The sequence below is a fragment of the Kryptolebias marmoratus genome, linkage group LG3 (assembly GCF_001649575.2).
Source record: "Kryptolebias marmoratus isolate JLee-2015 linkage group LG3, ASM164957v2, whole genome shotgun sequence".
Classification (NCBI taxonomy): Eukaryota; Metazoa; Chordata; class Actinopteri; order Cyprinodontiformes; family Rivulidae; genus Kryptolebias; species Kryptolebias marmoratus.
The window spans coordinates 15989559-16011758 of NC_051432.1; the positions used below are offsets into that span (position 1 = coordinate 15989559).

General features: G+C 41.8%; 2 protein-coding genes across 17 annotated transcripts in view; both read left to right on the forward strand.

Moving 5' to 3' along the window:
* The window catches only part of sorbs2a (sorbin and SH3 domain containing 2a), a 61884-nt gene extending 40949 nt beyond the window's left edge, over positions 1 to 20935 (forward strand). For 7 of the 16 annotated variants that reach the window (XM_025004048.2, XM_025004045.2, XM_025004064.2 and 4 more), the window contains 19 exons: positions 427 to 477; positions 612 to 825; positions 1452 to 1566; positions 3061 to 3132; positions 4747 to 4803; positions 6102 to 6151; positions 7067 to 7242; positions 7601 to 9421; positions 11017 to 11096; positions 11325 to 11422; positions 11838 to 11952; positions 12097 to 12225; positions 12456 to 12650; positions 12864 to 13898; positions 14539 to 15009; positions 15584 to 15667; positions 15859 to 15896; positions 16589 to 16695; positions 18584 to 20935. In XM_025004048.2, the coding sequence (XP_024859816.1) occupies positions 427 to 477; positions 612 to 825; positions 1452 to 1566; positions 3061 to 3132; positions 4747 to 4803; positions 6102 to 6151; positions 7067 to 7242; positions 7601 to 9421; positions 11017 to 11096; positions 11325 to 11422; positions 11838 to 11952; positions 12097 to 12225; positions 12456 to 12650; positions 12864 to 13898; positions 14539 to 15009; positions 15584 to 15667; positions 15859 to 15896; positions 16589 to 16695; positions 18584 to 18645 (4970 nt within the window). In that variant the 3' untranslated portion in view covers positions 18646 to 20935. The remainder of the gene's footprint in view (positions 1 to 426; positions 478 to 611; positions 826 to 1451; positions 1567 to 3060; positions 3133 to 4746; positions 4804 to 6101; positions 6152 to 7066; positions 7243 to 7600; positions 9422 to 11016; positions 11097 to 11324; positions 11423 to 11837; positions 11953 to 12096; positions 12226 to 12455; positions 12651 to 12863; positions 13899 to 14538; positions 15010 to 15583; positions 15668 to 15858; positions 15897 to 16588; positions 16696 to 18583) is intronic. The other 9 variants (XM_017405511.3, XM_025004057.2, XM_025004061.2 and 6 more) reach the window with 9 other exon arrangements.
* A 686-nt stretch (positions 20936 to 21621) lies between these two features.
* LOC108230125 (PDZ and LIM domain protein 3) overlaps positions 21622 to 22200 on the forward strand; it is a 12480-nt gene continuing 11901 nt past the window's right edge. Inside the window, exon 1 of the mRNA XM_017406106.3 lies at positions 21622 to 21979. The gene's annotated coding sequence lies outside the window, so the exon portion shown is untranslated. The remainder of the gene's footprint in view (positions 21980 to 22200) is intronic.

The window sequence follows — 22200 nt, forward strand, 5'->3', positions numbered from 1 at the left end:
TAATCATCAAAATTAAACGAAATAAACATTTGAAATATATGAGTTTGTATGTAATGTATGAATATAATATACAAGTTTCACTTTTTAAATGGAATTACTGAAATCAATCTACTTTTTCATGATATTCTAATTTTATGACCAGCACCTGTATAGGCACTCAAATGGAAATATTGCCTTATATATTTGCCCTTATATAATCTAAAGGCTTGCAGTGGTCTTTATGCATTGCAACACTTACTTTTGTATTCTATATCCTATAAAAAAATCTTTACTTTAAGAACTACTTAAACTAGTTTTGTTTTTTATTGTGAAAAGCATTAAAAATTACTAATATTGTTCATTTCAAATTGACTAGCTGTCCTAACAAATTGTAGTTGTTCTTTCTGTGCATGAATCCCAGTGAGTCTTTTTACCCTTCTTCTGCAGATGATGACTATTCTGACACATACAGTGCAACATATGCTTTCATAAACAGCGGTGAGACTTTCCCTTGATGTAGCAGAAATTAAAAACAATAATGAATTTCTTTCTAACCCGTATGTCTCCTCCTCTCTGGCCCACTGCCTTCGTCACTTCTCCCTCCACTGTGTCCTCCGTTCTGTCCTTCACAGAGGACCACAGCCTGCCATCCAGCGTCACCATGGCCCACCCGCCTCCTCGGACGCACACATACAGGCCTCTGTCCAAAAGCCCTTCCGACAACGGAGGGCAGCTGGGAACTCGGGAGCCTTTGCCATCCCCCGTGCCCCCACCACCTCCACCCATGCCATCCCTCCTTCAGCTCAGAGCCAGAGACAGCGACCGTGAGAAAGATTCACCAGACATGTAAGAGAAAATTCCTCAAACCTAACACTGCCGTATTATTGACTCACTGGTTTTGAATCGCTGCGAGGATTTCAAATAGTTTGGCTCACCACAGCAGATGTTGACCACTGGGATAAGACTGCCATTTGGCTAATTATTTTAAGCAGAATTATCCCACACACCCCCGCCCACACAGTCTGCATGTTACCGTTATCTACGGGACGCCGCAGTCTCTAAGCTGCATGCTGGGGCTCATGCAGTAAGAAAAGGAATGCTTGATTCTGAAGATCTACAAGAAATATGTTCACAAAATTCTCAGGATCAGTCATGTTTGCCCCCCTCTTTAAGCTCACATGTTACAAATCAACCCCATTGTACAGAAAACCATCAAGTAAAACCATGAGATAACACTTGCCAAGACGATTGTGACAAACAAATCAGTGGTGTGCATTTGTGTAAAGATAAAAGCCAACATGGCTGAATACGCTGCTGCAGAGACTGACACTGTTCCCAGCCCAGCCTCTGTTTGTTCAGTGACGGCAGAGGACAGCATCGCATCATGCCTAACGTATATTCACATTGATAGTGATGTCTTTGTGTGTAGTGTGAAGTCATTTTCTGAGGCATGTTTTTGTTTTTTGTACCAGGAACTTATGGGGTCCTCCAGACAGGAAAGTGGACACACGAAAGTACCGCGCAGAGCCCAAGAGTATTTTTGAGTATGAGCCCGGCAAGTCTTCTATTTTAGAGCACGAAAGACCAGTGAGTAATTTTTATTGCTGACCTTTATTTTTATTTTTTTAATCTATTAAAAACAGCCTCTTTCTCTGGGTTCACACGGGGTTTTTTATATCATACTGTATAACTGTGACATCTTGTTTGTTCTTGTTGTTAAATAAAATATTATTCTCTGATGAGAGACAGCTGTACCAGTGTATGCAGAATGCTGCTGAAATTAAGGTGCAAACTTAAGGGGCATATAATTCATTAGAAACATATTTTAATTTCTTACTTAATCATATTGTAGACATGTTTATGTCAGATCGTACCGACTATTATATTATGGACTTTCAATGGATCTCTATTTATGTCAAGCCGAGCTTTAAAAGCCAACGTGGGCGTCAAAAGCAAAAGTGTTTCCATCACTGTATCCCCTAGTAACGGTACCAGCTGTTAACTCCTGTGTGTTGCAAATGACAGAGCAGACAGCAGAAATTATTATTGTCCAGAGGAGTGAGGTGGAAATAATAAGAGGTGTCTGAGAAATTAACATAAAAATGAGGATTGTGCTTCAGATGAGGACCCTTTTTTTAATGAGTGAAAAGGAAAAGGTTTTTTTTGTTATTTTTTGTAAGGGTTTGACGTCTGCAGAGAGCGCTCCTGGGGCAATAATGCATGAGTCAGCTCCTGATAGAAGCAATAAAAAGTTAAAGCTGTAGACAGTGCCCACACTGGTTTTATCAGCTGTCTGTTCAGTGGTCTTTCCTCCGTCATGCAAGAAAAGCAAAGTGCCATCCTGATGTGGCATCATGTGAGCAATTGGGAGCGTTAGAAAACAAAAAGATTTTTCTGTCTTACTTATTCTTAAGAGCTTTAATGTTGGTTTGTGTGTGTGCCTACGTTATATTTGTGTTATTGGCAGTCTCAACCCCCAGGCTCCTCGTTTTTAACTGGGTGACTCATCTTTCTGAAATATCGATTCTCTTTTTAGAAAGAGAGATGTTACTGTAGCTATAGCACCTACGAAACATCTCCTGGCCGTGTTTCATTTGGCCTAAAGACTCACATTTTCGTGTGGGAATGAGGTTAGAAAGAGCAGACAGAACTACGTTGCAGCCAAGTATTTTCTTTTTTTTCTGCTCATATTATTTAACATTTGACAATGCTGTGTGAGAGAGACATCTTATTACTGAACTCTTATGATGTGAATTTGTGTTGTGAATTTTTTATGGTGAAAATATTTGCTCTTTATCTTGAGCTCTACTTGATATAGGGTAGTTTATGGCACTTGACAGGCTGACCGTGAGGCCACGCTTCCTCCTGTGTTCTGTGGAAGTGAAGCGAGAAGGAAGAATTTAAGTTCACGAGCCAGTCTCCATCTTCATCCTGGTTCATCCCGTGCCCATCTTCCTTTGCCCATTCCTAACCATGAGGTCCATGTCTCTGTTTGTGTGTAAACCCCCACCCCCCACTCCACTCCACATTTCATTTCTTCTTTCTTTCTGTTTCCTTTCTATCTCTGTCATGCTTTCCCAGACCTATGATGACATAGATTTAGAGAACGAGCCTTGGTATAAGTTCTTTTCCGAGCTGGAGTTTGGGCGCCCGGTAAGTCAGGGCTCAGCGACTTCCCCAACCACAACTCTGCTATAGGCGTACACCCACTGTCTCCACCCACACTCATGAGTTGTTTTTTTTTCTATGTATCTGCTATTAGTCTGGTTGGGCTAGTTGTTTTGGGCATGTGGTACTTGTTTGGTGCAGTGATCCTCCCTCCCACACACAACCATGTGACAGGCAGTGATATGTCTCTTTGTTGCTTTATTTGTTTTTGTTTTTTTTACTTTATTTGTCAGGCTACTAGCAGGCACTAAAATGTCCACAAAAGCCTGAAAACTTATCTCTTGATTTAAATTTTTGCATCCTCTTCAGCAAAACGTGAGGAAACTGTTTAAAAGGCCATGTTTCTGCATTTTTAGGATAACAAGGCTTCAAGTCTGTCAAAACTGCACAGGCCAGTCATTCCACCAAGTAAATTAATCTCCGGTTGCGATCAGAATGCAGATGATTTCCCATTTATACAATTTTCTTCTCCCCCATCTTCTTGATACTGTTGTTGTTTGTGCAATTTCTTCAACAATTCTGATACATGGTAACATGTACTGTTTGCCCTGCCTTTTATTTAACCTGTTCATTTATTTAAACACACATTTATGCCTGCTAGTACTTATTTATTTATTTATTTGACCTTTGGTAGTGGGGAAAAGTACTCTGCTTGCCTGTAAGCTAAACACTATAGTGCCCTCTGCTGGATGTACGTGGTGCAGAAGGTCGCATTTAGCCACATAAGCGAGATCAAATTACCCCAAAGGGACTGATTTATAAAGGGTCAGGAGGACATACCTCTGTCTCTGACATGCCTCCAGTGCATGACATCGGGTGATGCTGGGCTTATTTTAAATGTTCAGGTAAAAATTTCACACAAGGCATGGGCACGTTCGTGTTCTCCAAGCCATGTTCGGTTGTGTATCAAGATTTCTACCTGCAATATTTTACATAATTCAATAAGCCCATTAATGTACATGGTTTCTTACATATTCTGAGAGATTCTGCCTTTGGACAGAATCTTTTGTTGTCTTCAAAGTTTTATTTGCATCACAATAACAATATGTTTCAACCACTTATTTATGAGCACTGGTAAAACATTTGATTTAACAGCTTGCTGCACTCTCAGATAAATCTGCAGGTTGTACTTCACTTGGCTTTCTGCACACAGCTGCTTCTTACACTCTGCATGTGTGTGGTATTTGTGTGTCTTTGTGAGCAGAAAGGTGTATTGGGCCTACTTTATTTTAGGTTCTGCAAGGTTTATTTTTTTCTCAACTGTGCAAAGAATAAAAAACATGTATAGGTGATTCAAGAACGTGTGTGTGTATGTGTGTGTGTGTGTAGATCTTAGCTTGTAAACTGGTGTGTATCTAGTGAGTGCATATTTGTCCAGTGTGTGACAGAACAGTTTTGATCTGGTCCATCTCTGGTTACTCAGATTCTCTAACAGGTGTCACTCTCTCCACATGCTTTCCTATGTTTTGATTTCGCCCATGATGTCACCACTGCTTCACCTCATCTTCACCTTCCTCCTCTTCCTCCTCCTCCTCCTCCTCCTCCTCCTCCTCCTACTCTCCTCCCTCTCCTGCTCACTGCTGCTGCTTGGGGCTGAAGCCTCCTAAAAAACGGCTGGATTATAATCCAGACATCTCCACTCGCCAGCGCATCGAGGTAATCCCAAACTCATGATCTGTCCTAAAGTGTTTCTGATTACACATGGTCTAACCAATAACATGAGTCGACTCCTACAGTGTTTTGGATGTTAACTGATTAAAATGACTGTAACAGTGTGAGATCAGAGCAACACACCAGCTGTTCCTGAACGATACACAAGACTTTTCATTTATTTTTAAATGTTGTTTGACTGTTTGCTTTCGACTGAAGGGATATCATCTGGTTGTGCTGTGTAGATCATAAAAAGATATTGTTTTACTGTGAGATGACATCTTTTTTAAATAGAAAATAGGCAATCTCTGACCCTTTTTTGTAGATCTAAATGGAAATATTTTCACCTCTTTGAATACGTGCAACATTATGTGTGGTTGCATCTTTATTTATTTATTAACCTTTATTTAACCAAGCAAATCCCATTGAGATCTCTGATCTCTTTTTCAAGGGAGGCCTGGGCCTGAAGGCAGCCTGACATGCATGTTTTTAGACTGTGAGGAAACCGGAGCACCGGGAGAAAACCCACACAAACACTAGGAGAACGTGCAAACTCCACACAGAAAGACCCCAGGTCCAACCTGGGGTTTGAACCCAATTTGATAGATGTTCTTTCCTAGTTAAGATTATTCTTAACTAGTCATCTAGTCATTTTCTTTATCTCCAGCAGTCATTGTGCGAGAGGCGGAGTACACTTCGGGCAGGTCACAAGTCCATCACAGGGCCACATAGAGACAAATGACCATTCACACCTAGGGGTAATTTAGAGCTACCAGTAACACAACATGTATGTTTTTGGTCAGTGGGAGGAAACGGAAGTACCCAGAGAAAACTCACGTATACACAGGGAGAACATGCAAACTCCACAGAGGAAGACCAGGAGGCGAACCTGGGACCTTCTTCCTGTGAGGTGATGGCTCTAACCACTGTTACGCCCTATTTAAAATTTATGAGAATTTTTTTTACCATAAACATCCATTCCAGCTGATCCATCCCAGGTTTTGCAGCACAACATTTGCCCCCTTAAGATTAGCTCAGAACATCCTTTCCTATTTCACCTCTGCCATCATCCTTCATTACAACCCAAGGAAAACAAGAGAAGAGAAATTAATCTTCATCTGTAGGTCTCGTCTTGGTCAGGTGTGCCATGTGGAACCAGCATTCCTCAAACCTTTCGCTGGGGGAGTGTTTTAGCTGTGGCACAGCAACAACCGCATGCGGGCTGGTGCTTTGTAAGCTGCTCTGCCTCCAGTCTTTGTTCATGCGGAGCTCACTTTTCTCTTTTGTTTCCTGTCCCGTTTCAGACATCCCTCCACATCGCTCCTGCTGACAAGGCTTTGGAGAGACCTGCAAGGTAACCGCTGTTTCTTTTTATTTTCCTCTGCATCACCCACCTCCCCCTCCCCATCCTCTCTACAGCATCCCTCCTTGTTGTGATTCAGCACTGTGTCAAAACTCTGCTCCTGTACGCCTTGTGTTTAGCGCTAATACGGGGTGTTTCCAGTTAATGATAATTTGAGGGGATTAGTTTTGCTCTTTATTTGCTTTAGTAATTGATGTCAGGACGCTTTTCTGTCCTAACTGAGGCAGAATAAATGAACGCAGCAAGCCTATTGATTCTGCCATTCACCTCCTGTCCCTCCCTCAACCCCCTCTCTCCCTCCTGTGGTCTCTCTTCCTTTCACTGCTGCCCTGCTTATTCAGTCGCATTTTCCTCAGTGCACAGAAAGGGCTGAATAGGGATGTGATGAAAAGGCCACGTAATTCATTTCAGTGACATTAAGTGTGTTTGTTCTGGAAGAAAAGCCCTTCGGGTTTGTGTTTCAAAGCCGTTTGAAATGAGAAGTTACACAAATAATAAATTTTAATTAAAGTAATCCTGAAAACACTTCAGATGTATTCAAAGGTTTTGTAATACAAATAGTTCTAACAACCATTATGTCCATAAACAGTTGTGAAAACTTTAGTTCCAAAACAAAGAGGTTGTTCATTGCCATTGGACATATTTTTATTATTTATATATATATGATAAGTTTTGATTTCATTTCACTCTCATTTGTCCTTTTTAAATGATGTTTAGGATAGATTGAGAAGGAAAACTCATTGATTGATGGTTGATAATTCTTTTGCTTATAATGAGTTTGTAAGCCATTGTGAAATGCAACCACAAGACCTATATAGTGTTTAAAACAATTAGCCTTTTTTTTAGACTGTATTTAACTGTGTATCATAGCCTTGACAGTAGCTGAGATTGATGTTTGTTTTGTAGTGCTGCCAGCGACTACAGGAAGAGAAGGAAGTCTGAGCCTTCGAGTTCCCAAGTGAATGCTCAGTCTCAGAGCAGAGCTGCAACTTCTCCTAAACCAGTGGATGCCTACAGAGCCAGCAGCAGCCTAAAGAAACCTGTCATTCGTTCCTCGCCATCCTCACCCTCCAGAGCCAAAGGTATTCCCACTCATAAAAGCTTGTCTTTATTTACTTCATATCTTTTGTTCTCTCCGAGTCTTTTTATTTTCCCCCATCTTTCCGCCCCAGACATACACGTGTACTGTGCTTATCACCAGAAATTCACAGAAGATTTTGTTGTGTTTTCACAACACGATCTCTGTCAGACGTGCTCGTAAGTTTATTGTTTGAGGGAAGTCTGAAAAAAAAATGTATGACAATCTTCTTTTCCCACCCTTTTTCTTACCTTTTTATTTTTCCTTTCCCCAGCACTTCCGCTCATTGCTGGGTATTATTGCTTAACCTGCTTTCCTCCTTCTTCTCTCTTACCACGCTGCTCATATGGGACGTCTGAAAGGTGGGGACGCATGCAACATTTATTCAAACAAAATGTCCACCCCAGCTCCCTACGACAGTATCTCACTTCCTCCCATCCCTTCTGGCTCTGATCGTGTCCATGAGGATGCCAACGAGGAAGGCAGCTCTTCTTCAAAGCAGTCTGTCTGTTGTACAAACAGTTGGCAGACAAAAAGCCAGGATGCTGAGACGTGGAGCAGTGCGGAGGAGGCGCCGCCCTCCTCTGAGAAGCTCAAATCTCGTAGTTGTGATGACTTGCTCAATGATGGGCATTCTGGCTCAGGTGGTCAAAACGCCACTCGCTCAGAAAGTGCTGGGTCGCTGGTGTGCGACGGGAACCCCGCGACAGTTTCATCCTCCACGCAGTCGCTGCCTCATCTCCATCGGCGACGTGCACACGATTCCCCAGGTTTTCTCCAGCTTTATCGGAAGATGCACCAGATCGATCGAGCTCACCTCATCCCATCTGAAGTCATCCGTTCTGTTCGTGCTCGTATCCTGGAACTAGAGCGTCAGCCTCATCTACATCGCCATCGCCTCTCTCCTTGGGCGCCCTCCTGGGGTGTGGAAGTGCCAAGAGATATGGTGCCAAATCGTATTTCTGAATATGAGCGTCTCATTCAGAAGTCCAAATCCATGCCTAACTTGGGTGATGGCGAGGGGCCTTCAGGGACCACCACGCCGGGTGGCTCGTCATCTCGAGCTAGCAGTGGTGGTGGTGGGACGCCCAGTTATTCAAAACGCCGTTTTTCTGTAGAATCATTGCTGGAGGAGGACAACAATGGAAACAGCAGGACTGTACCTCAAAGCATGGATCACATACCTCGAAGCCCACCTGAAGGCCAGCCTCGTGTTGGGCCAGAGCCTGGTCAGTCATTTCCTACTCCTCCTGTTCCCCAAGGCCCACAGGCCAATCCTGACTATTCTGACAGTGAGCAGGATGCTATTGCATCTGACCTCAGTGATTTCATTCAGGTGGAGGGTTCTTCATTTTGCAGTGAGAGTGAATTTGATCATTGCTCGCTAACTTCATCCGAGAGCCTTTACGGGTCTTCTACCCTCCACCATCACCACCTTCGCCATCACCACCACCACCACCATCACCACCACCTTCCTGGTCACCAAAGCCTAGGACAGAGTCAAGGCTACCAGCACCGCCACCTCATCAGCACCTGCAAAGGCCGCTGCCCGGCCTCATACACCCGCTTCACAACCATGCTTCGTCATGAGAGGGAGCGAGCGCGGCAAGAGCACCAGAGATCCTCACAGCAGAATCACAGCAGCCATTCCCAGAATCAGGCCTCGCCGTCCCAACAAGCGATGTCCAAGCTGGCCTTCTTGGTCAGCCCAGTGCCTTTCCGCAGGAAAAAGGACTCACCGCCTACCTCTAGAAGAAGCGGTGCTGGCGGAGGTCGAGGTAGCAGACCCAAGTCTAAACAGGCCATTTACGAGGCCCTAGATGCAGCCTTGAGAGACATTTATGAGCACATTCAAGCGGAGAGAGGCCACAGAAGCTCTAGGCCACCCGACGATAGCATCTTGAGGAGAATATTGGCTGAGCTGCTGCCAAGCGTGCCTGAAAGAAGCTCCTCTTTGCGAGTGACGAGAGGTTGCTGGCACAGAGGTCATTCTTCTGCATCTGTTTACCCTGATGGAAGCCCTACTGGGTGTGCTTCATACAGAGGAGAACCCTCCACACCAAGCTTCCAGTCACCACGGTTACAGTCACCAGTCAGTGCCTGTTACGGACGATATTTGGAGGCCTCAAACAATAATGAATATGGAGACGAGCAGGGCAACGGAAACGGTCTCTGTTATTCAGGTGGAGATAACATACATACCTCCTCTCATATATAATACACACAAACATTTTATATTGTTGTCAGATGCATAATCAAAAAGGCTTCAAACACACATGCTGTATGCTCATGCATACAGAATACATTTACAATTAGAGCTCAACTGAGAACATTTATATTATGACTATAAAAGAAACTGACAATCTCTAATTAGTTCATCTCTACACTACATGTAGGATGAAGTAATCTCTATTGGATATACTATGAGATAATCCCATTTTAAATGAATTTATGCTGTTTTTCCCATTATTCGTTGTAGATTATACTTGTGGTTTATTATGAATATCGAAGACAAGTACTGGTTGATGGTATCAGTTGGGCTCTAAAACAGAAACACAGCCATATATATTTTCTTTTAGTGTATGTGTCTTTCAGTTTTGCCTGCACTTGTAGCCTGAGTCACCTCATTTTGTTCACAGCCATATTCATTACTTGGCTTTTCTTTTTATTTGTATGACATTAATCAATACTGGTTTCTGTAAATTCTCAAAAAATTCTTCTCCTACCAAACTAAAGTCTTTCTGTAAATGTTTCGTATGAAATTTCTAATAGTGAAGCTGGATGATAGTGTCCTATGAGCTGTTAGTAAGTTTTTAATTTGAAATATTGCATAAAATACTGATTCTGACTGAAAGGCGTGTGGAGTCTATCAACACTTGCTAATTTGACGTTTGGGGTTTGGGTAGTGGTAAAAAGACAATATTGTCTTTGAAAATGCATTTTGGAAATGCTTGGGATGAGGATCTGTTTGTTTCCAACTGTACAGAAAAGTAAACCTTTGACTTCGTTAATTATTTATTTCTTACTGATTTAGGAGGATTAAACAGGCTTGACTCCCACATCGAAGAATAGGAGTTTGACACCCTTGTTTGGGTTTAAAAGTGGTAAAACAAGTGGATGTTGACGTTTTAGTGAAAAGATTTGCTGTAAGGAAACCTTCTCTTGAAACTCTCAAGTTACTTATTTGTAAAATCTTAAAAGCTCTCTTTTTAGTATGGTAACAGAAATGTAGTGTTTTCTTTTTTTCTATTCTGAAAATATTTGATTTTTAAATTGATTTTAATTGTATTAAAGAGTTTTTTTTATTTTTGAGAAACGAGGAGGCCAATTAGAGTAAATACAGTATTTCTAATTTTAAGAAATTTTTATAGTTGCCTTGTTTGTATTAAAGCTTGATTTATGGAGTCATATACTTACTGAAAATGTATCTTTCTTTGAGCCATTTTTGTGTTTTGTTGTTTTTTTTTCTTGTGTTTCCCTTGTTTCATTTGGTCTTCCAATTATTTTGTAGTTTTGCACGTGTTTGTGTGTGTTTGTGCCATATTTGGGAAAGGTTTCGTCACTTTGTTTTTTTTTCCCCACAAAAAGGAAATAAAATGCACCTATTTCCACCTAAGCTTTCATTCCCTCATTTTTTTTTTTCTTTTTTCTGTTGGAATGACATTAACTCTGTCTCATCAGTGCTTTTCCAGATCCCATTTTTGAATCACAGGTGACTGAAACATGATTACTGTGGTAACTCTTGCCAACTTCTTTTTTTTTTTTTTTTTAACCACAGACCAGGATGTATCCAGGAGTTATTCCACCATGGATGGACGCCATACCCCGCAGAGCAGAAGGCCAACTCCTGACAGAGAGGTACTTTATAAAAAAAAGCTAATTTACTAGTGTTTCCAACACAAACCTGGTGTGGCACAAAAAAAAACGATCAGACTGACTGGTGTTCACTGGACAAATATCTCCTAAAGCCACAGCACAGTATAGTTTATTCACATGTATTAAATCAGACATGTATATGTTATTTATAGTCAGTTGTGTTAAACCTGGTGATTCCTGTTGGGTTTTTCTCTCTCACTACGCTCCCAGGTCTCCCATAAACAGATGACACAACTTATTCTGTTCTCTCTCCTTCATCAGAAACAGCCTGCAAGAGCCATTTATGATTTTAAGGCACAAACAACGAAGTAAGTACGATAAATTTAGCACGGACAAGGATGCCGAGCTTAAGAGTGCTGATGTTTAGCTACACATTAACAGATATCAACACCTCACTGCATGAAACATTATTTCAGATTTTAAGACACTATATTTTAGCATATAGGATGCATTACTTAAATAAATAAACATCTCATCACAACTTACCTCTACTTCTGGATGGCTTTAGATGATTTCTTTTTAAAGGCTTTAAGTGTTTGCATGAGTAAAGCTGATATGCGCAGAGCTCACGTTTACTTTACTGTGCTTTCATGGCTGACGTATTGCTGGTTCCTATGTATGAGAACGGCTGCATGAGTGCTTTTCATTTACTTTTGTTTTTGTGTCGTTATGCTAGAACAGAACAGCATGCAAATACACCTCACTGACACATCTGTGTTGCAGGGAGTTGACATTTAAAAAGGGTGATGAAGTGAGCATCATCAGGCAAATAGATAACAACTGGTATGAAGGAGAACACAGAGGACGGGTGGGGATATTCCCCATAGCGTACGTGGAGGTAAATGTGCTTTTCTCATGAGTCTGTGGGTTTTATTAAATGCAGAAGATGAGCGTGTTTATCTTCTTCCTGTTGCATTGTTCAGTTCAGATGGGCATATTCTCTGCCATAACACACTTTCATATTTATTTACTGCACATGTAGAAGATGCCATCCTCAGAAAAGCAGCAGCCGATTCGTCCTCCTCCACCAGCACACGTCCGAGAGATCGGAGAGGCAGTGGCCCGCTTTAACTTCAACGCTGACACTAATGTGGAGCTGTCACTAAGAAAGGTTGTTAGTTCATGTTTGTGTATGTTCTAAAAGTTTAACTTCCACATTTTTATGCTTGGGATTTATTTATTTAATCATCAAAAAAATGAGGAGACAATGGTAAAACTACATTTTTCGGGAAGATTTTGTACTTTTTAAAGAATCAAGAATTCACCAAGTCTTTATGGGCTGTCAGGATTTGTATGTTCGTGTGCACACACTGAAAAAACTGTGCTGTCGGGTGTGTGCAGGGCGAGAGAGTTGTCGTATTAAGGCAGGTGGATCAGAACTGGTACGAGGGCAAGATCCCCGGCACAACCAAACAGGGCATCTTTCCCGTGTCCTACGTTGACATTGTGAAGCACTCGCCGTCCAAGAGCTCCACCCACCACATAGATCCACATGGTTACCATAGCAACAGGACCCCAAGCTCCACGCCCGTCAAGGTAAGAAAGTTAAAGATGTCCCCACCCTTCAGACTCACGCAAAAGATACATGTTAGAGTTTCAGATGTTTTTGCAAATGTTTTAAAAATACAGATTTCTCCTACCTATTAAACCCCCTTGACCAGAAAATGCACTCATTTAAAGCACTCTTACTCTTCTGTTCTTGTATTTATCACCCTCTGTTGCTTCTCTCTCACTTTTACTTTCTTGGAGCCGGTCTATCACCTGCCTCCATTTTCCACCACTTGTGACCTCCCTTCCCCTCAATCCTCTCTGAGAAGACCTGACCTCCAGGCTGTCACCAGCGAGTGGCTGTCGCTCACATTGGACCCATCAGCGTCCATCCCAGCCACCCCTGTACCACACACACCTCCCCCTCTCCCCACTGACCTTTCCTCTGTCCTCACGGCTCGAGAGCCAACACCAATCTCGCCCGCTCCATCGCAAAAAGGCTTCTCCCTTTCACATCAGGCACCTTCCAGAATGCCACCTTTCACTGAGAGAGGTGTCGGTTTAGGCCACACCCCCGCTGCTCTTCCTTTCTCCCAACCTACTCCACCACCTCCTCCTCCTCTTCCTCCACCCATCTCTCACTCTTCATTCAACTCCTCACTACCTGATGCTTCACTTCGATATACCAGTGACAGGGGGTTACATATCAGTGAAGCGGTCCAAACTGGATCCGTTACTAAGCCAGAAATTGACTCCTGCGCAGAGTCAGCACCAGAACAGCCATCCACACAACTTCCAGAGCAGCATAAGTCCAATGCTTCTGAAAACAAAAGCAGCAAAATGCCTGACATCGAGTTATATGTAAAAGACCCATATGACGAGCTGTTGTCTGAGGTTCTAGACGGTTCCAGCCGAGCAGCTGATGGTGACGTTTCAAAAGTGCTTGCAGTAGATTCCACACCTGCCAAGGTCACCGAATCTCAGAGCAGACGGTTCCAGAAAAAAGACCAAGAGTCTCATCAGTTAGCAGTGAAACCTGCAGCAGTCGTTGAAGTCAGAGACTCACCTGGCAGCGTTCATTTAAAGGTGCAGTTTCACAAACCTCTAACAATGACGCCGCAGCCTGCTCTGTGGGCGGAGCAGTCAGTGTCTCTGAGTGAACAAGCTGCTGATGATCAGAGGCCACCGTCAGCAGAAGGAATGGGATACACAGAATTATTCATTGAGGAAGAGGACGAAGAGCTGAAAGACAAAGAGGAAAACATTAGAGTTTTAAATGAGAGACTCAGTCCGCAGGTAGAGCATGGTGTTGAGTTCAAGACATCAGTAAAGTCCCAGAAGGAACATTGAGGAGAACTTTTGTTTTGTTTTTTCACTGAGCAGTTAATCTGGCAAAAATGAATATTAATTTACAGTTGAACAAAAAATAATGTAGCTCCACACCGACCAAGGCATGTAACAACACAGATGTGTAACAAAATTTAAGCTGACAAGATATATATTAGGATCATCTTCACAGCTTCAGGTGTGAATTGATGTAGATTAAAACATTTTTATGACTGCCTATTTTACACACATGAAATATCTCAAGACAGGAGAGAGTGAAGGTTGTACAATATGCTGATATTTCCAAATATTATTTACTGAAAGCCAGTTTTAACACAGGTATTTTATATAATTATTGTGCTTTTGTGCGAAACTGTAGAATTTATTCTAATAGACATATAGGGATATTACAATGTCTAAATTGTTTTGTTTTCATTCTGTTTAGTTTTTTTCTTACATGTCAAATATAAGAGACAAAATATTATTTTAGAAAATAAAAAGTGGTTGTTTTTTTTTGCCTTCATTTGTTCCTCCATGTTCCTTCTGAGGCCTCATCATCATCTGTCTGAGCTTCAGGATCTCAAAATGTAATTTGTTTTTATCTCCATAGGCCGAAGTGTCTTTTTCTTCTCTGACTCGATTACCTCACTCCGGTCTCCCCTCATCCCCCACACAACCACCTGTGACCTCTACGCTTCCTCCCCCTTCTCCATCTTCTCCATCATCTGCTTTACCCCGATCACAGCAGCAGAACCACAGCATGGTCCCTGTCTGTCCTCCCGTCTCCCCTCGCCCCCCATCCCTCCCTCATTTCACAACGTCTCCGCTTCCCGCGGTGTCTCCCTGTCCGTCTGTCCCCTCTCCTCCCCCTCACTCCTCTCCAGACGTCGTCTCACAGCCGTCTGCCACACACCCCTCGAGTCTGTCTCGTCTGCCTACGTCCTGCCCCGTCTCAGAGCCACTTATCCCTCCCCCTGCTTCGTCTCCCCCTAAAACCTCCTCCCCTCCCCTCTCCTCTCCACGCTCTCCCACTTCTGCCCCCACTGTATCACATCCAGGACGTAGGTCCCCTAAGGTGAAGGTAAAGCTGGAATGTGTTGATGGAGATTATGATGCAGGCTCGCATAACAGTATTTCTTCTCTGAGCTCTTTTGTTGTTGGCACAAAGAGAGCTGATTGATCTATTAAAGCAGAATATTTTTACCTTGGATCCGTGATTTACTTCACTGATTTGGTAAAAATGTCTGAATGGTTTTAAAAGTTTGATCGTTTCAGTGTTAACAATAAGTGCATTAAGGTTTGGGGCTGTTTTTAGGACTCCTTAGAAATGTCTGGATTTTCAGTAACCTCAGAGGCTAATCAGACAATAAGTACTAACTTGCATCTCATATTAACATGCAAGTGTCAACATGATGATATACGGAGAGCAGAAAACGTGCTAAAATCCCTGACGAGGAAAGTGTGAGCTGCTGTGAGCTGCTTCTTGGTTGTGGTTTGATCAGAAGGATTTTCGTCAGCATCAGCATGTTGATTGATAATTTTTACAGCATGTCATGAGTTTGTCTGCTTATGTGTTCAGCTCAGCGCCAAGGTTGCTGACGTGGTTCCTGTTAAAGATTATAGATGTGTTGCCTCTGGTCTTTCTGGCTGTTAAGCAGGATCCAGTTGTTGGCGGTAAACCTCCTCGTAGCCCCATCTTGTCCCGGCGGTCCTATCTGTCGCCTGTTAGAGGTCGAAGGGTAGGGAGCCATGACTTCACTCACCTGAACTCCTGCAACACCTTGTTGCTGTGCAGGAAGCAATATGTTCAAATATCTTTGTCGTTTATCGCAAATGACAGCACAGAGATTTTCCACTCAAACTCAAATGACGCTGCCGCAAATGACAGCTTTTAATTTGCTTTCTGTCTCTGTTTCTCTCTCCAACACAGCGGTTAGTACAGGATGCACTTCATGGAGGAGGAGACCCGTAAGTAACATTTTTTGTTATTAACATTGTTTATTGTCGTATTTTCTCTTTGTATTGATCAGCCCAGCAGGTATTAAAACCCTCATATTTCTCCCTGCTAAGATTAAAGCTGTAGTTTAAATCTCTTGAAGTGGGGTTACATGGAAAGGTTTTAAACAAATCATGTCTTACTTGTTGTAAACAGCTTTTTTGAACGGCCTCGGTTTGAAGAAATAGTTTATTTCAGACCAGATTGATGAGCTAACAGAGGGGCCAAGACCAAAGTGGATTGCTGCCAATTCCAATCACAAAAAAGATTCATAGCTTTTCATGCAAATGCCACTTAATAAACCTTTGCATCACTGTCAGTTTCACATTATGCACTTATTCTGGCAGAAAGATTAGATTGAATTTCTCTTAAGATGGCAGCGATCCACTTTGGTCTTGGCCTCACTGTGACTAGCCATTAGCTCGTCAATTTAATCTTTCTTCTCAGATTTAATCTCCGTTTCTCCAAACTAAATTTGTTCAAAGAGCTATCTACAGCAGGTATGATATTCATTATAGCATGTTATTTGCTTTAGTTACAAATTAGTTTTATTTGTTTAAAGTTCATAGAACAAATGAATACATGTCTGACAAATGTGAAGGTAGTGTTTATTGTTCTAAGTGCAGCGTATTGTGGGTAGTTCACACGAGTGATTCCACCACAGGTACCAGGCCCTGTACAACTATATACCTCGTAACGAGGACGAGCTGGAGCTGAAGGAGGGCGACGTCGTTGATGTGATGGAGAAGTGTGATGATGGCTGGTTTGTTGGTAAGATTGTGAAATATATCAACTACTGAAAGACCCGCTCATGCTTTTATTTGTTTAGAAAAAACAAAAACACGTTAGCCCACAGATATGTCACACAGAGTTCAGTAAGTACAGCAGGAGGAGAGCTTGCCTCCTAACAGCTAAAAAAAGTCTAAATCGGTCAAATTGAGTGAGAATTTAATCTGTTTACCAAATGTTTACAAAAATACATACAGTCTGGAGTGAAACATTGTACTGAGAGACAGCTTTCTGTCACTTCATTGGATTTTGTTTGTATTTTATCATTTGCTATATGATCAGGAAACTATTGTAACCTTACCTGGAAATGCACAGAACAGAATGTAAAGTATCATGTTCAAGGTAAAAGATCCACCTAAAATAAGCTCCAGTTTCAAAAATACCACAGTAAAAAGCTGCAAACAAATAAGGAAATAAAGTGCAGCCATACTAAAATCTTGTTAGTTAAGAAAGCTATATTCATCACTGCCTCTAAACAAGTCAGCCAATCCCACAAATTATAAACTTGCCTTAAAGTGCTAACATATCCATTTGTTCAACATTATGTACAAAAGGTCTGTCAGTCTAAATCTTGGATTTAAATCCTTCTCTACAATCAGGGTCCCATCAGCTGTCATCTGATGGTTAAACACATCAGAGTCAGAAAATGGTGACGGATTCTAAATGGTGTTTTGACCCATGTGCACCACCTCTTCTGCAGTCCAGTTTGTTTACACGTATGCAACAACAACAACTTCAGATGTGGCTGTTAAATAACCCTTTCTGAAACGCATATTAAATATTCATTTATCATAAACTTCCTGTTTATGCACGCACTGGTTTTGAGTAGATCGTGTTGCAAACACGCTGGAACCACAAGGTGTCAGTATTGTTCTACCACAGATTTTTAACCTGACATTGAGAATAATCAGTTCCATTAAAGCATAATCTACCTGACAAGATGTTAATTATATTTAAAAAAATATTCAGATTATTTTAATGAGTTACCTGCAGAGGACAGCCATCGACAGGCTCTCTGTTCAGACATATGAGGAGGGTTTGTGACGAGGAGCCATGCTGTGAGACGACACAGAGCAGGGTTACTACATGAGAACATTACACACTGTAACATGACACTTTGTGTAAGCCTCAAATAACTCATTAAAACTAAGTGTATTTTTTTTAAAAAAAAGGCATATTTGTACTTAGAGCAGCAAGGTAAAAACTATGTGAATCAACAAAAGTTAACACCTAAAAAATTATCTGAAGTTTATTTTAATTTTGAAGTCAGGAAAAAGTCCCATTTGTTTACATGGAGGGACAGGACTTAGAATTTGTACTGTAGCCAGCTGCTAGGGGGCTCCTGTCTTTTTAGGCTTCAACTTCCAGATTCCAGTCCTGTGTCTACTTAGACTATGTCTCGATGGTGTCCCTGTGCACGTCTATAAAACTTCTGAGGATGGAGTTGCTTTAAAATGGAGAAATGTTTTTTTTTCACCTGCCAGCTCCTTTCAGACCAGCTGTTAGCTTCGCTCGCCATCTAGAATCTGTCTTGTATCTCCAAACCAAGGTCAGACTGAGCTGCTGTCATTCTACCAAAGCTTGTTTATTTTCACAAAAACACAAATTGTTCTGGTAAAGATCATGAACAAAAGCTGAAAGTTAGTTATTTACAGCTATTGTTGAATGTTTTGTTGTCTCTCCAGAGCTTAGAAATTAGAAATACTGGTTTCAGTGGGCACTGACAGTTCTGTAGTTTTCTGAACACTTAGACTTTGTCTGTTTAATATTGTGTCTTGGATGTAATTATAGAAACTGTAATTGAAGGTTTCCAGTCTGCAGCGGCTGCAGCTCAGTGTCAGCTCTGACAGTCTCCTCCTTGGTTTTAAAGGGACCTCTCGAAGGAGCAAGTTGTTCGGAACCTTCCCGGGAAACTACGTGAAGCAGCTATAATGATGATTCCAGACTCCGCCCTGCCCCCCGTGGCCCCGCCCCCTTCCCTGTGACACGTTCACCGCCGTCAGCACAGCACCCGCAGGACGTCACCAGAGACCTGAGGCTGCAGCACACTTAGGATCTGCGTCCGCGTGCGACCTGCCCGAGTCGCACAGGCAGATTTCTTAGCTCTAACTCGCCAACTTTATTGGAAGACTTCTATAAGAGAAAACTGTTTTCTAATCTTGTCTTTTTACATTTATTTTTCTATTATGGAGAATCGAAAACTTTGTGCTCCAGTCGGTGACCTTTACCCTTTGACGATGACAGAAGGATACTGAAGGACCGCAGTGATACTTTCCTTTCTATTTTCAGTTTAAAGGCAGTAAGATCACCTCTTGTTTTTGTTTATTGTTATTATTATTTTTCTCCAGTTGCTAAAATTTAAAACCCTAAACTGATTTCACTTGAGCTGGAAAACTTCCCAGTGTCATTTAGAGTTTCAAAGACAGTATTGTGTCAGGATTGTATTTTAGGAGTTTCAGCTGACCTGTTGGATCATCATGGCACTTCACTACAGAAACATGCATAATAAACAGCACGTATTAATCTTATCTGTAACTTTAGGGTTCATGTGGGTTATTTTAGGTTTGCAACATAATTGAGCACAGTTGTTTCATTTAGATGATAAACTGAAAACATAGAAACCACAAACATATTTTCAGGTTGTTGATTTTGGTCGATCGTTTTCACTTCAGGGCTGCGCGATGCTACAAATCGTGGCAATATCAGTTGCGATTAGGGCGCGTTTTCCTGCCTCTTCTTCTTTCTGTTCTGTCACCATGACCCTCACAACCCTCCCCATCAGCCGCTAGCATCAATTAGAAATAACAGCCCACGATTAATCGCGGCCCTTTTCTTTCTTTATTTTATTTATTGCACACACTGATATCGCGATAACAATGAATTTTGGATATATTGTGCAGCCCTAGGATTGATGCACTTTAACAGTATGCTGGCACACACTCACGTATGGTTTATTCTGTACTTCACCTCAGATTTAACACACATCATGTTACTCTGACCGCGGGACTTCAGGAGACATCAACAATGCTTACCTTTTAGGTGTTATATTTATTAGACGATGAATCGTTGAGCAAACTGTTGTAAGATTATGTTAGAAACGATGAACGCCACATTTACTGTTGTTGTTTTTGTTTTGTTTGTCAGCATCTGACCTACATTTGAAGCACTGTTCTCTCGGTGTGTGAGGATCATTGTGCTGATGGGTTCTAAAAGAGACAAATGACCTGCCGGCTGATGGGAAATAACTGTCGTGCGTCCCAACGTTGAATTTGTTTCAGTTACAGGACGAGAGAGGGATCTGTGTACTGACACCTTTTGACCCTGCTGTCAGAGTGAGACGGTAGCGAATCGTTGTTCATGTGTTTTATTTGAAACAAATGTTTTTTGTTTTTTCCCATCTTAGCTTGCAGCTCTAAGTAAACACAACTTGTGTCTTTGTCTTGTTTTTGTTCTTTTCTCTTTTGACAAAGAATGGACACTGACAACAGAACTCTTGTTAAAGCACCTTAAGACGTTATCATTCATCATCCTTCACGTCACTCCCTGTCATTCACTGTGTCACCTGCTGTCAGAACACTTTGTGTGTGCGTGTGTGTACGTTTGTGGTGTTTTTGTAAGCCTTTTTTTGTATGAGAGCTGTAACATGACCAGCATTTCACTTGCTTTATAAACTCAGCTTTTTCTCACCCACCATCACATTTGGTTTCTTCTCTTTCTTCACATCGTCTTCATCTGCGGGGCTTGATTTCATTTCTTTACTGTAGCCGGGTCACGTAGGTTGTTTTTTTTTCCTATTTTAAACGACACCGAGGGATTTGAGCTGAATTTACTGTAGGCTGAGTAGAGTTGGCGCTTGCTGCCTTACATCCAACTCACTAATTTAATAGCCATGTACATGTGAACCTCTTCTGTGATGCAAAAAATAATAATTTAAGCGTATGTAGTCTAGAAAACACTATGTAGATGTATGATAGCGTGTAGAGAACATGAACTCTTCAGTAATTAAACATTCAGTAGGTTTGGGGGGTTGAGCGTACAAACAGATTTGGACTGAAAAACATAATTTGACTCTTGATATGTTTCCACGTGTAATAAAACTATAAATTGTATATGGTATTCAATTTAACTCCCACTACTGGACCTGAAGTATTTCTACAATATTGTAGCATTTCTGGATGATTTTATGAAGCTGTATTGCTAATAAAATCCAGCTGGTAGATGACATATCTCATTCCTTTTTCTTTTAGCTCGACAGGTTAACACTGATGAACGAAAATGAAACTTAATGAAGGTAATCTGGAGAGCCTGACTCCAAATACGAAGGTTTTCTGACGCACATTTGTAATTTTTTAGATAACTTTACAGGTGGTGGGGATTACGCTGCAGTGTGTCAACGAGTAGAAGGCGATTTGGTGGTATAAACACATTTATTAAAGCCACCAGCAGCACAGCAGAAGGAGTTATTTGTCTCATACGTGTCCTTCGTGCTGCTTATTTCCGTTGGTTTTGTATTTCTGGGTGTAGCGGTTGTGTTTGGCGCACCGGGTCAAGCCGATACACAAGTCCTCAAGCAAAAAGCACAAAGGATCTTTTAAAATGGTCCTAACAAAGTTTGATCCATAGGCACAATTATAAAAATTAGACAGCCATTGTGTTGCCAATCATTGGACAACATTTTAAAACCCCGTGTTTGGCTTTTTGCCATCATCATCTTTGGCTTTTATAAATGTGACCATATTAACAGACAGCATGGACGATGAACTAACAGAGAACTAAGGAAACCAATCAGAATCCTTACTAGAGAGACAAACAACAGCTGAGTGGCAATTAGCAAAAAGAGAACAGGTGTGACGGTGCAGAACTGAACAAACTAACAGGCTCTACCAACATAAAGCAGGAAGTAAAGCTAACAGAATACAGAGCAGGGGGAACCATCTTATAATTACATACGGTGCTCCTTTGAGTGGTGTTTCATTTAGGACAGCACCAACTGTCGGGGAGAAGAAAGAAAGGATTGATTCAAAAGTCTGACTCCAGTTTAAAGTGGTTTACCATCGAACCCAGTAGGTAAGAAATCTGGGTCCCATCCAGATCAATAGTGGCTGGAATGTGCCTGTGAGACCTTCAGGGCCTCAGAGAGGAGCTTTGCCTTCAGACCAAATAAGGAGAGGAGCAGCGAGAGTCCAGAGAGGAGAGGCGTTGTGGTGCTGGCTGCCTTCTGACAGAGGCTGCTTTACATCTTCTCTCTGTTTGAGTGTGCCTGTTGGTAAGCAGAGGCTCAGAGTAATTCAAGAATATTAAAATAAAGCCTTATTTAAGAGACACACTGGCTTCTGGTGGAGAGTGGAAATCCTGAATGAGCCTAACAGAATTAAGTGAGCTATAGTGCTAATAGAGCCTGATGATCTGTTCCCAAAACCTGACCAATTACCTCACTCGTGGGGTGGGCTTTTTCCATTCCCCTCCTCCTGCACCACCCCCCCCCCC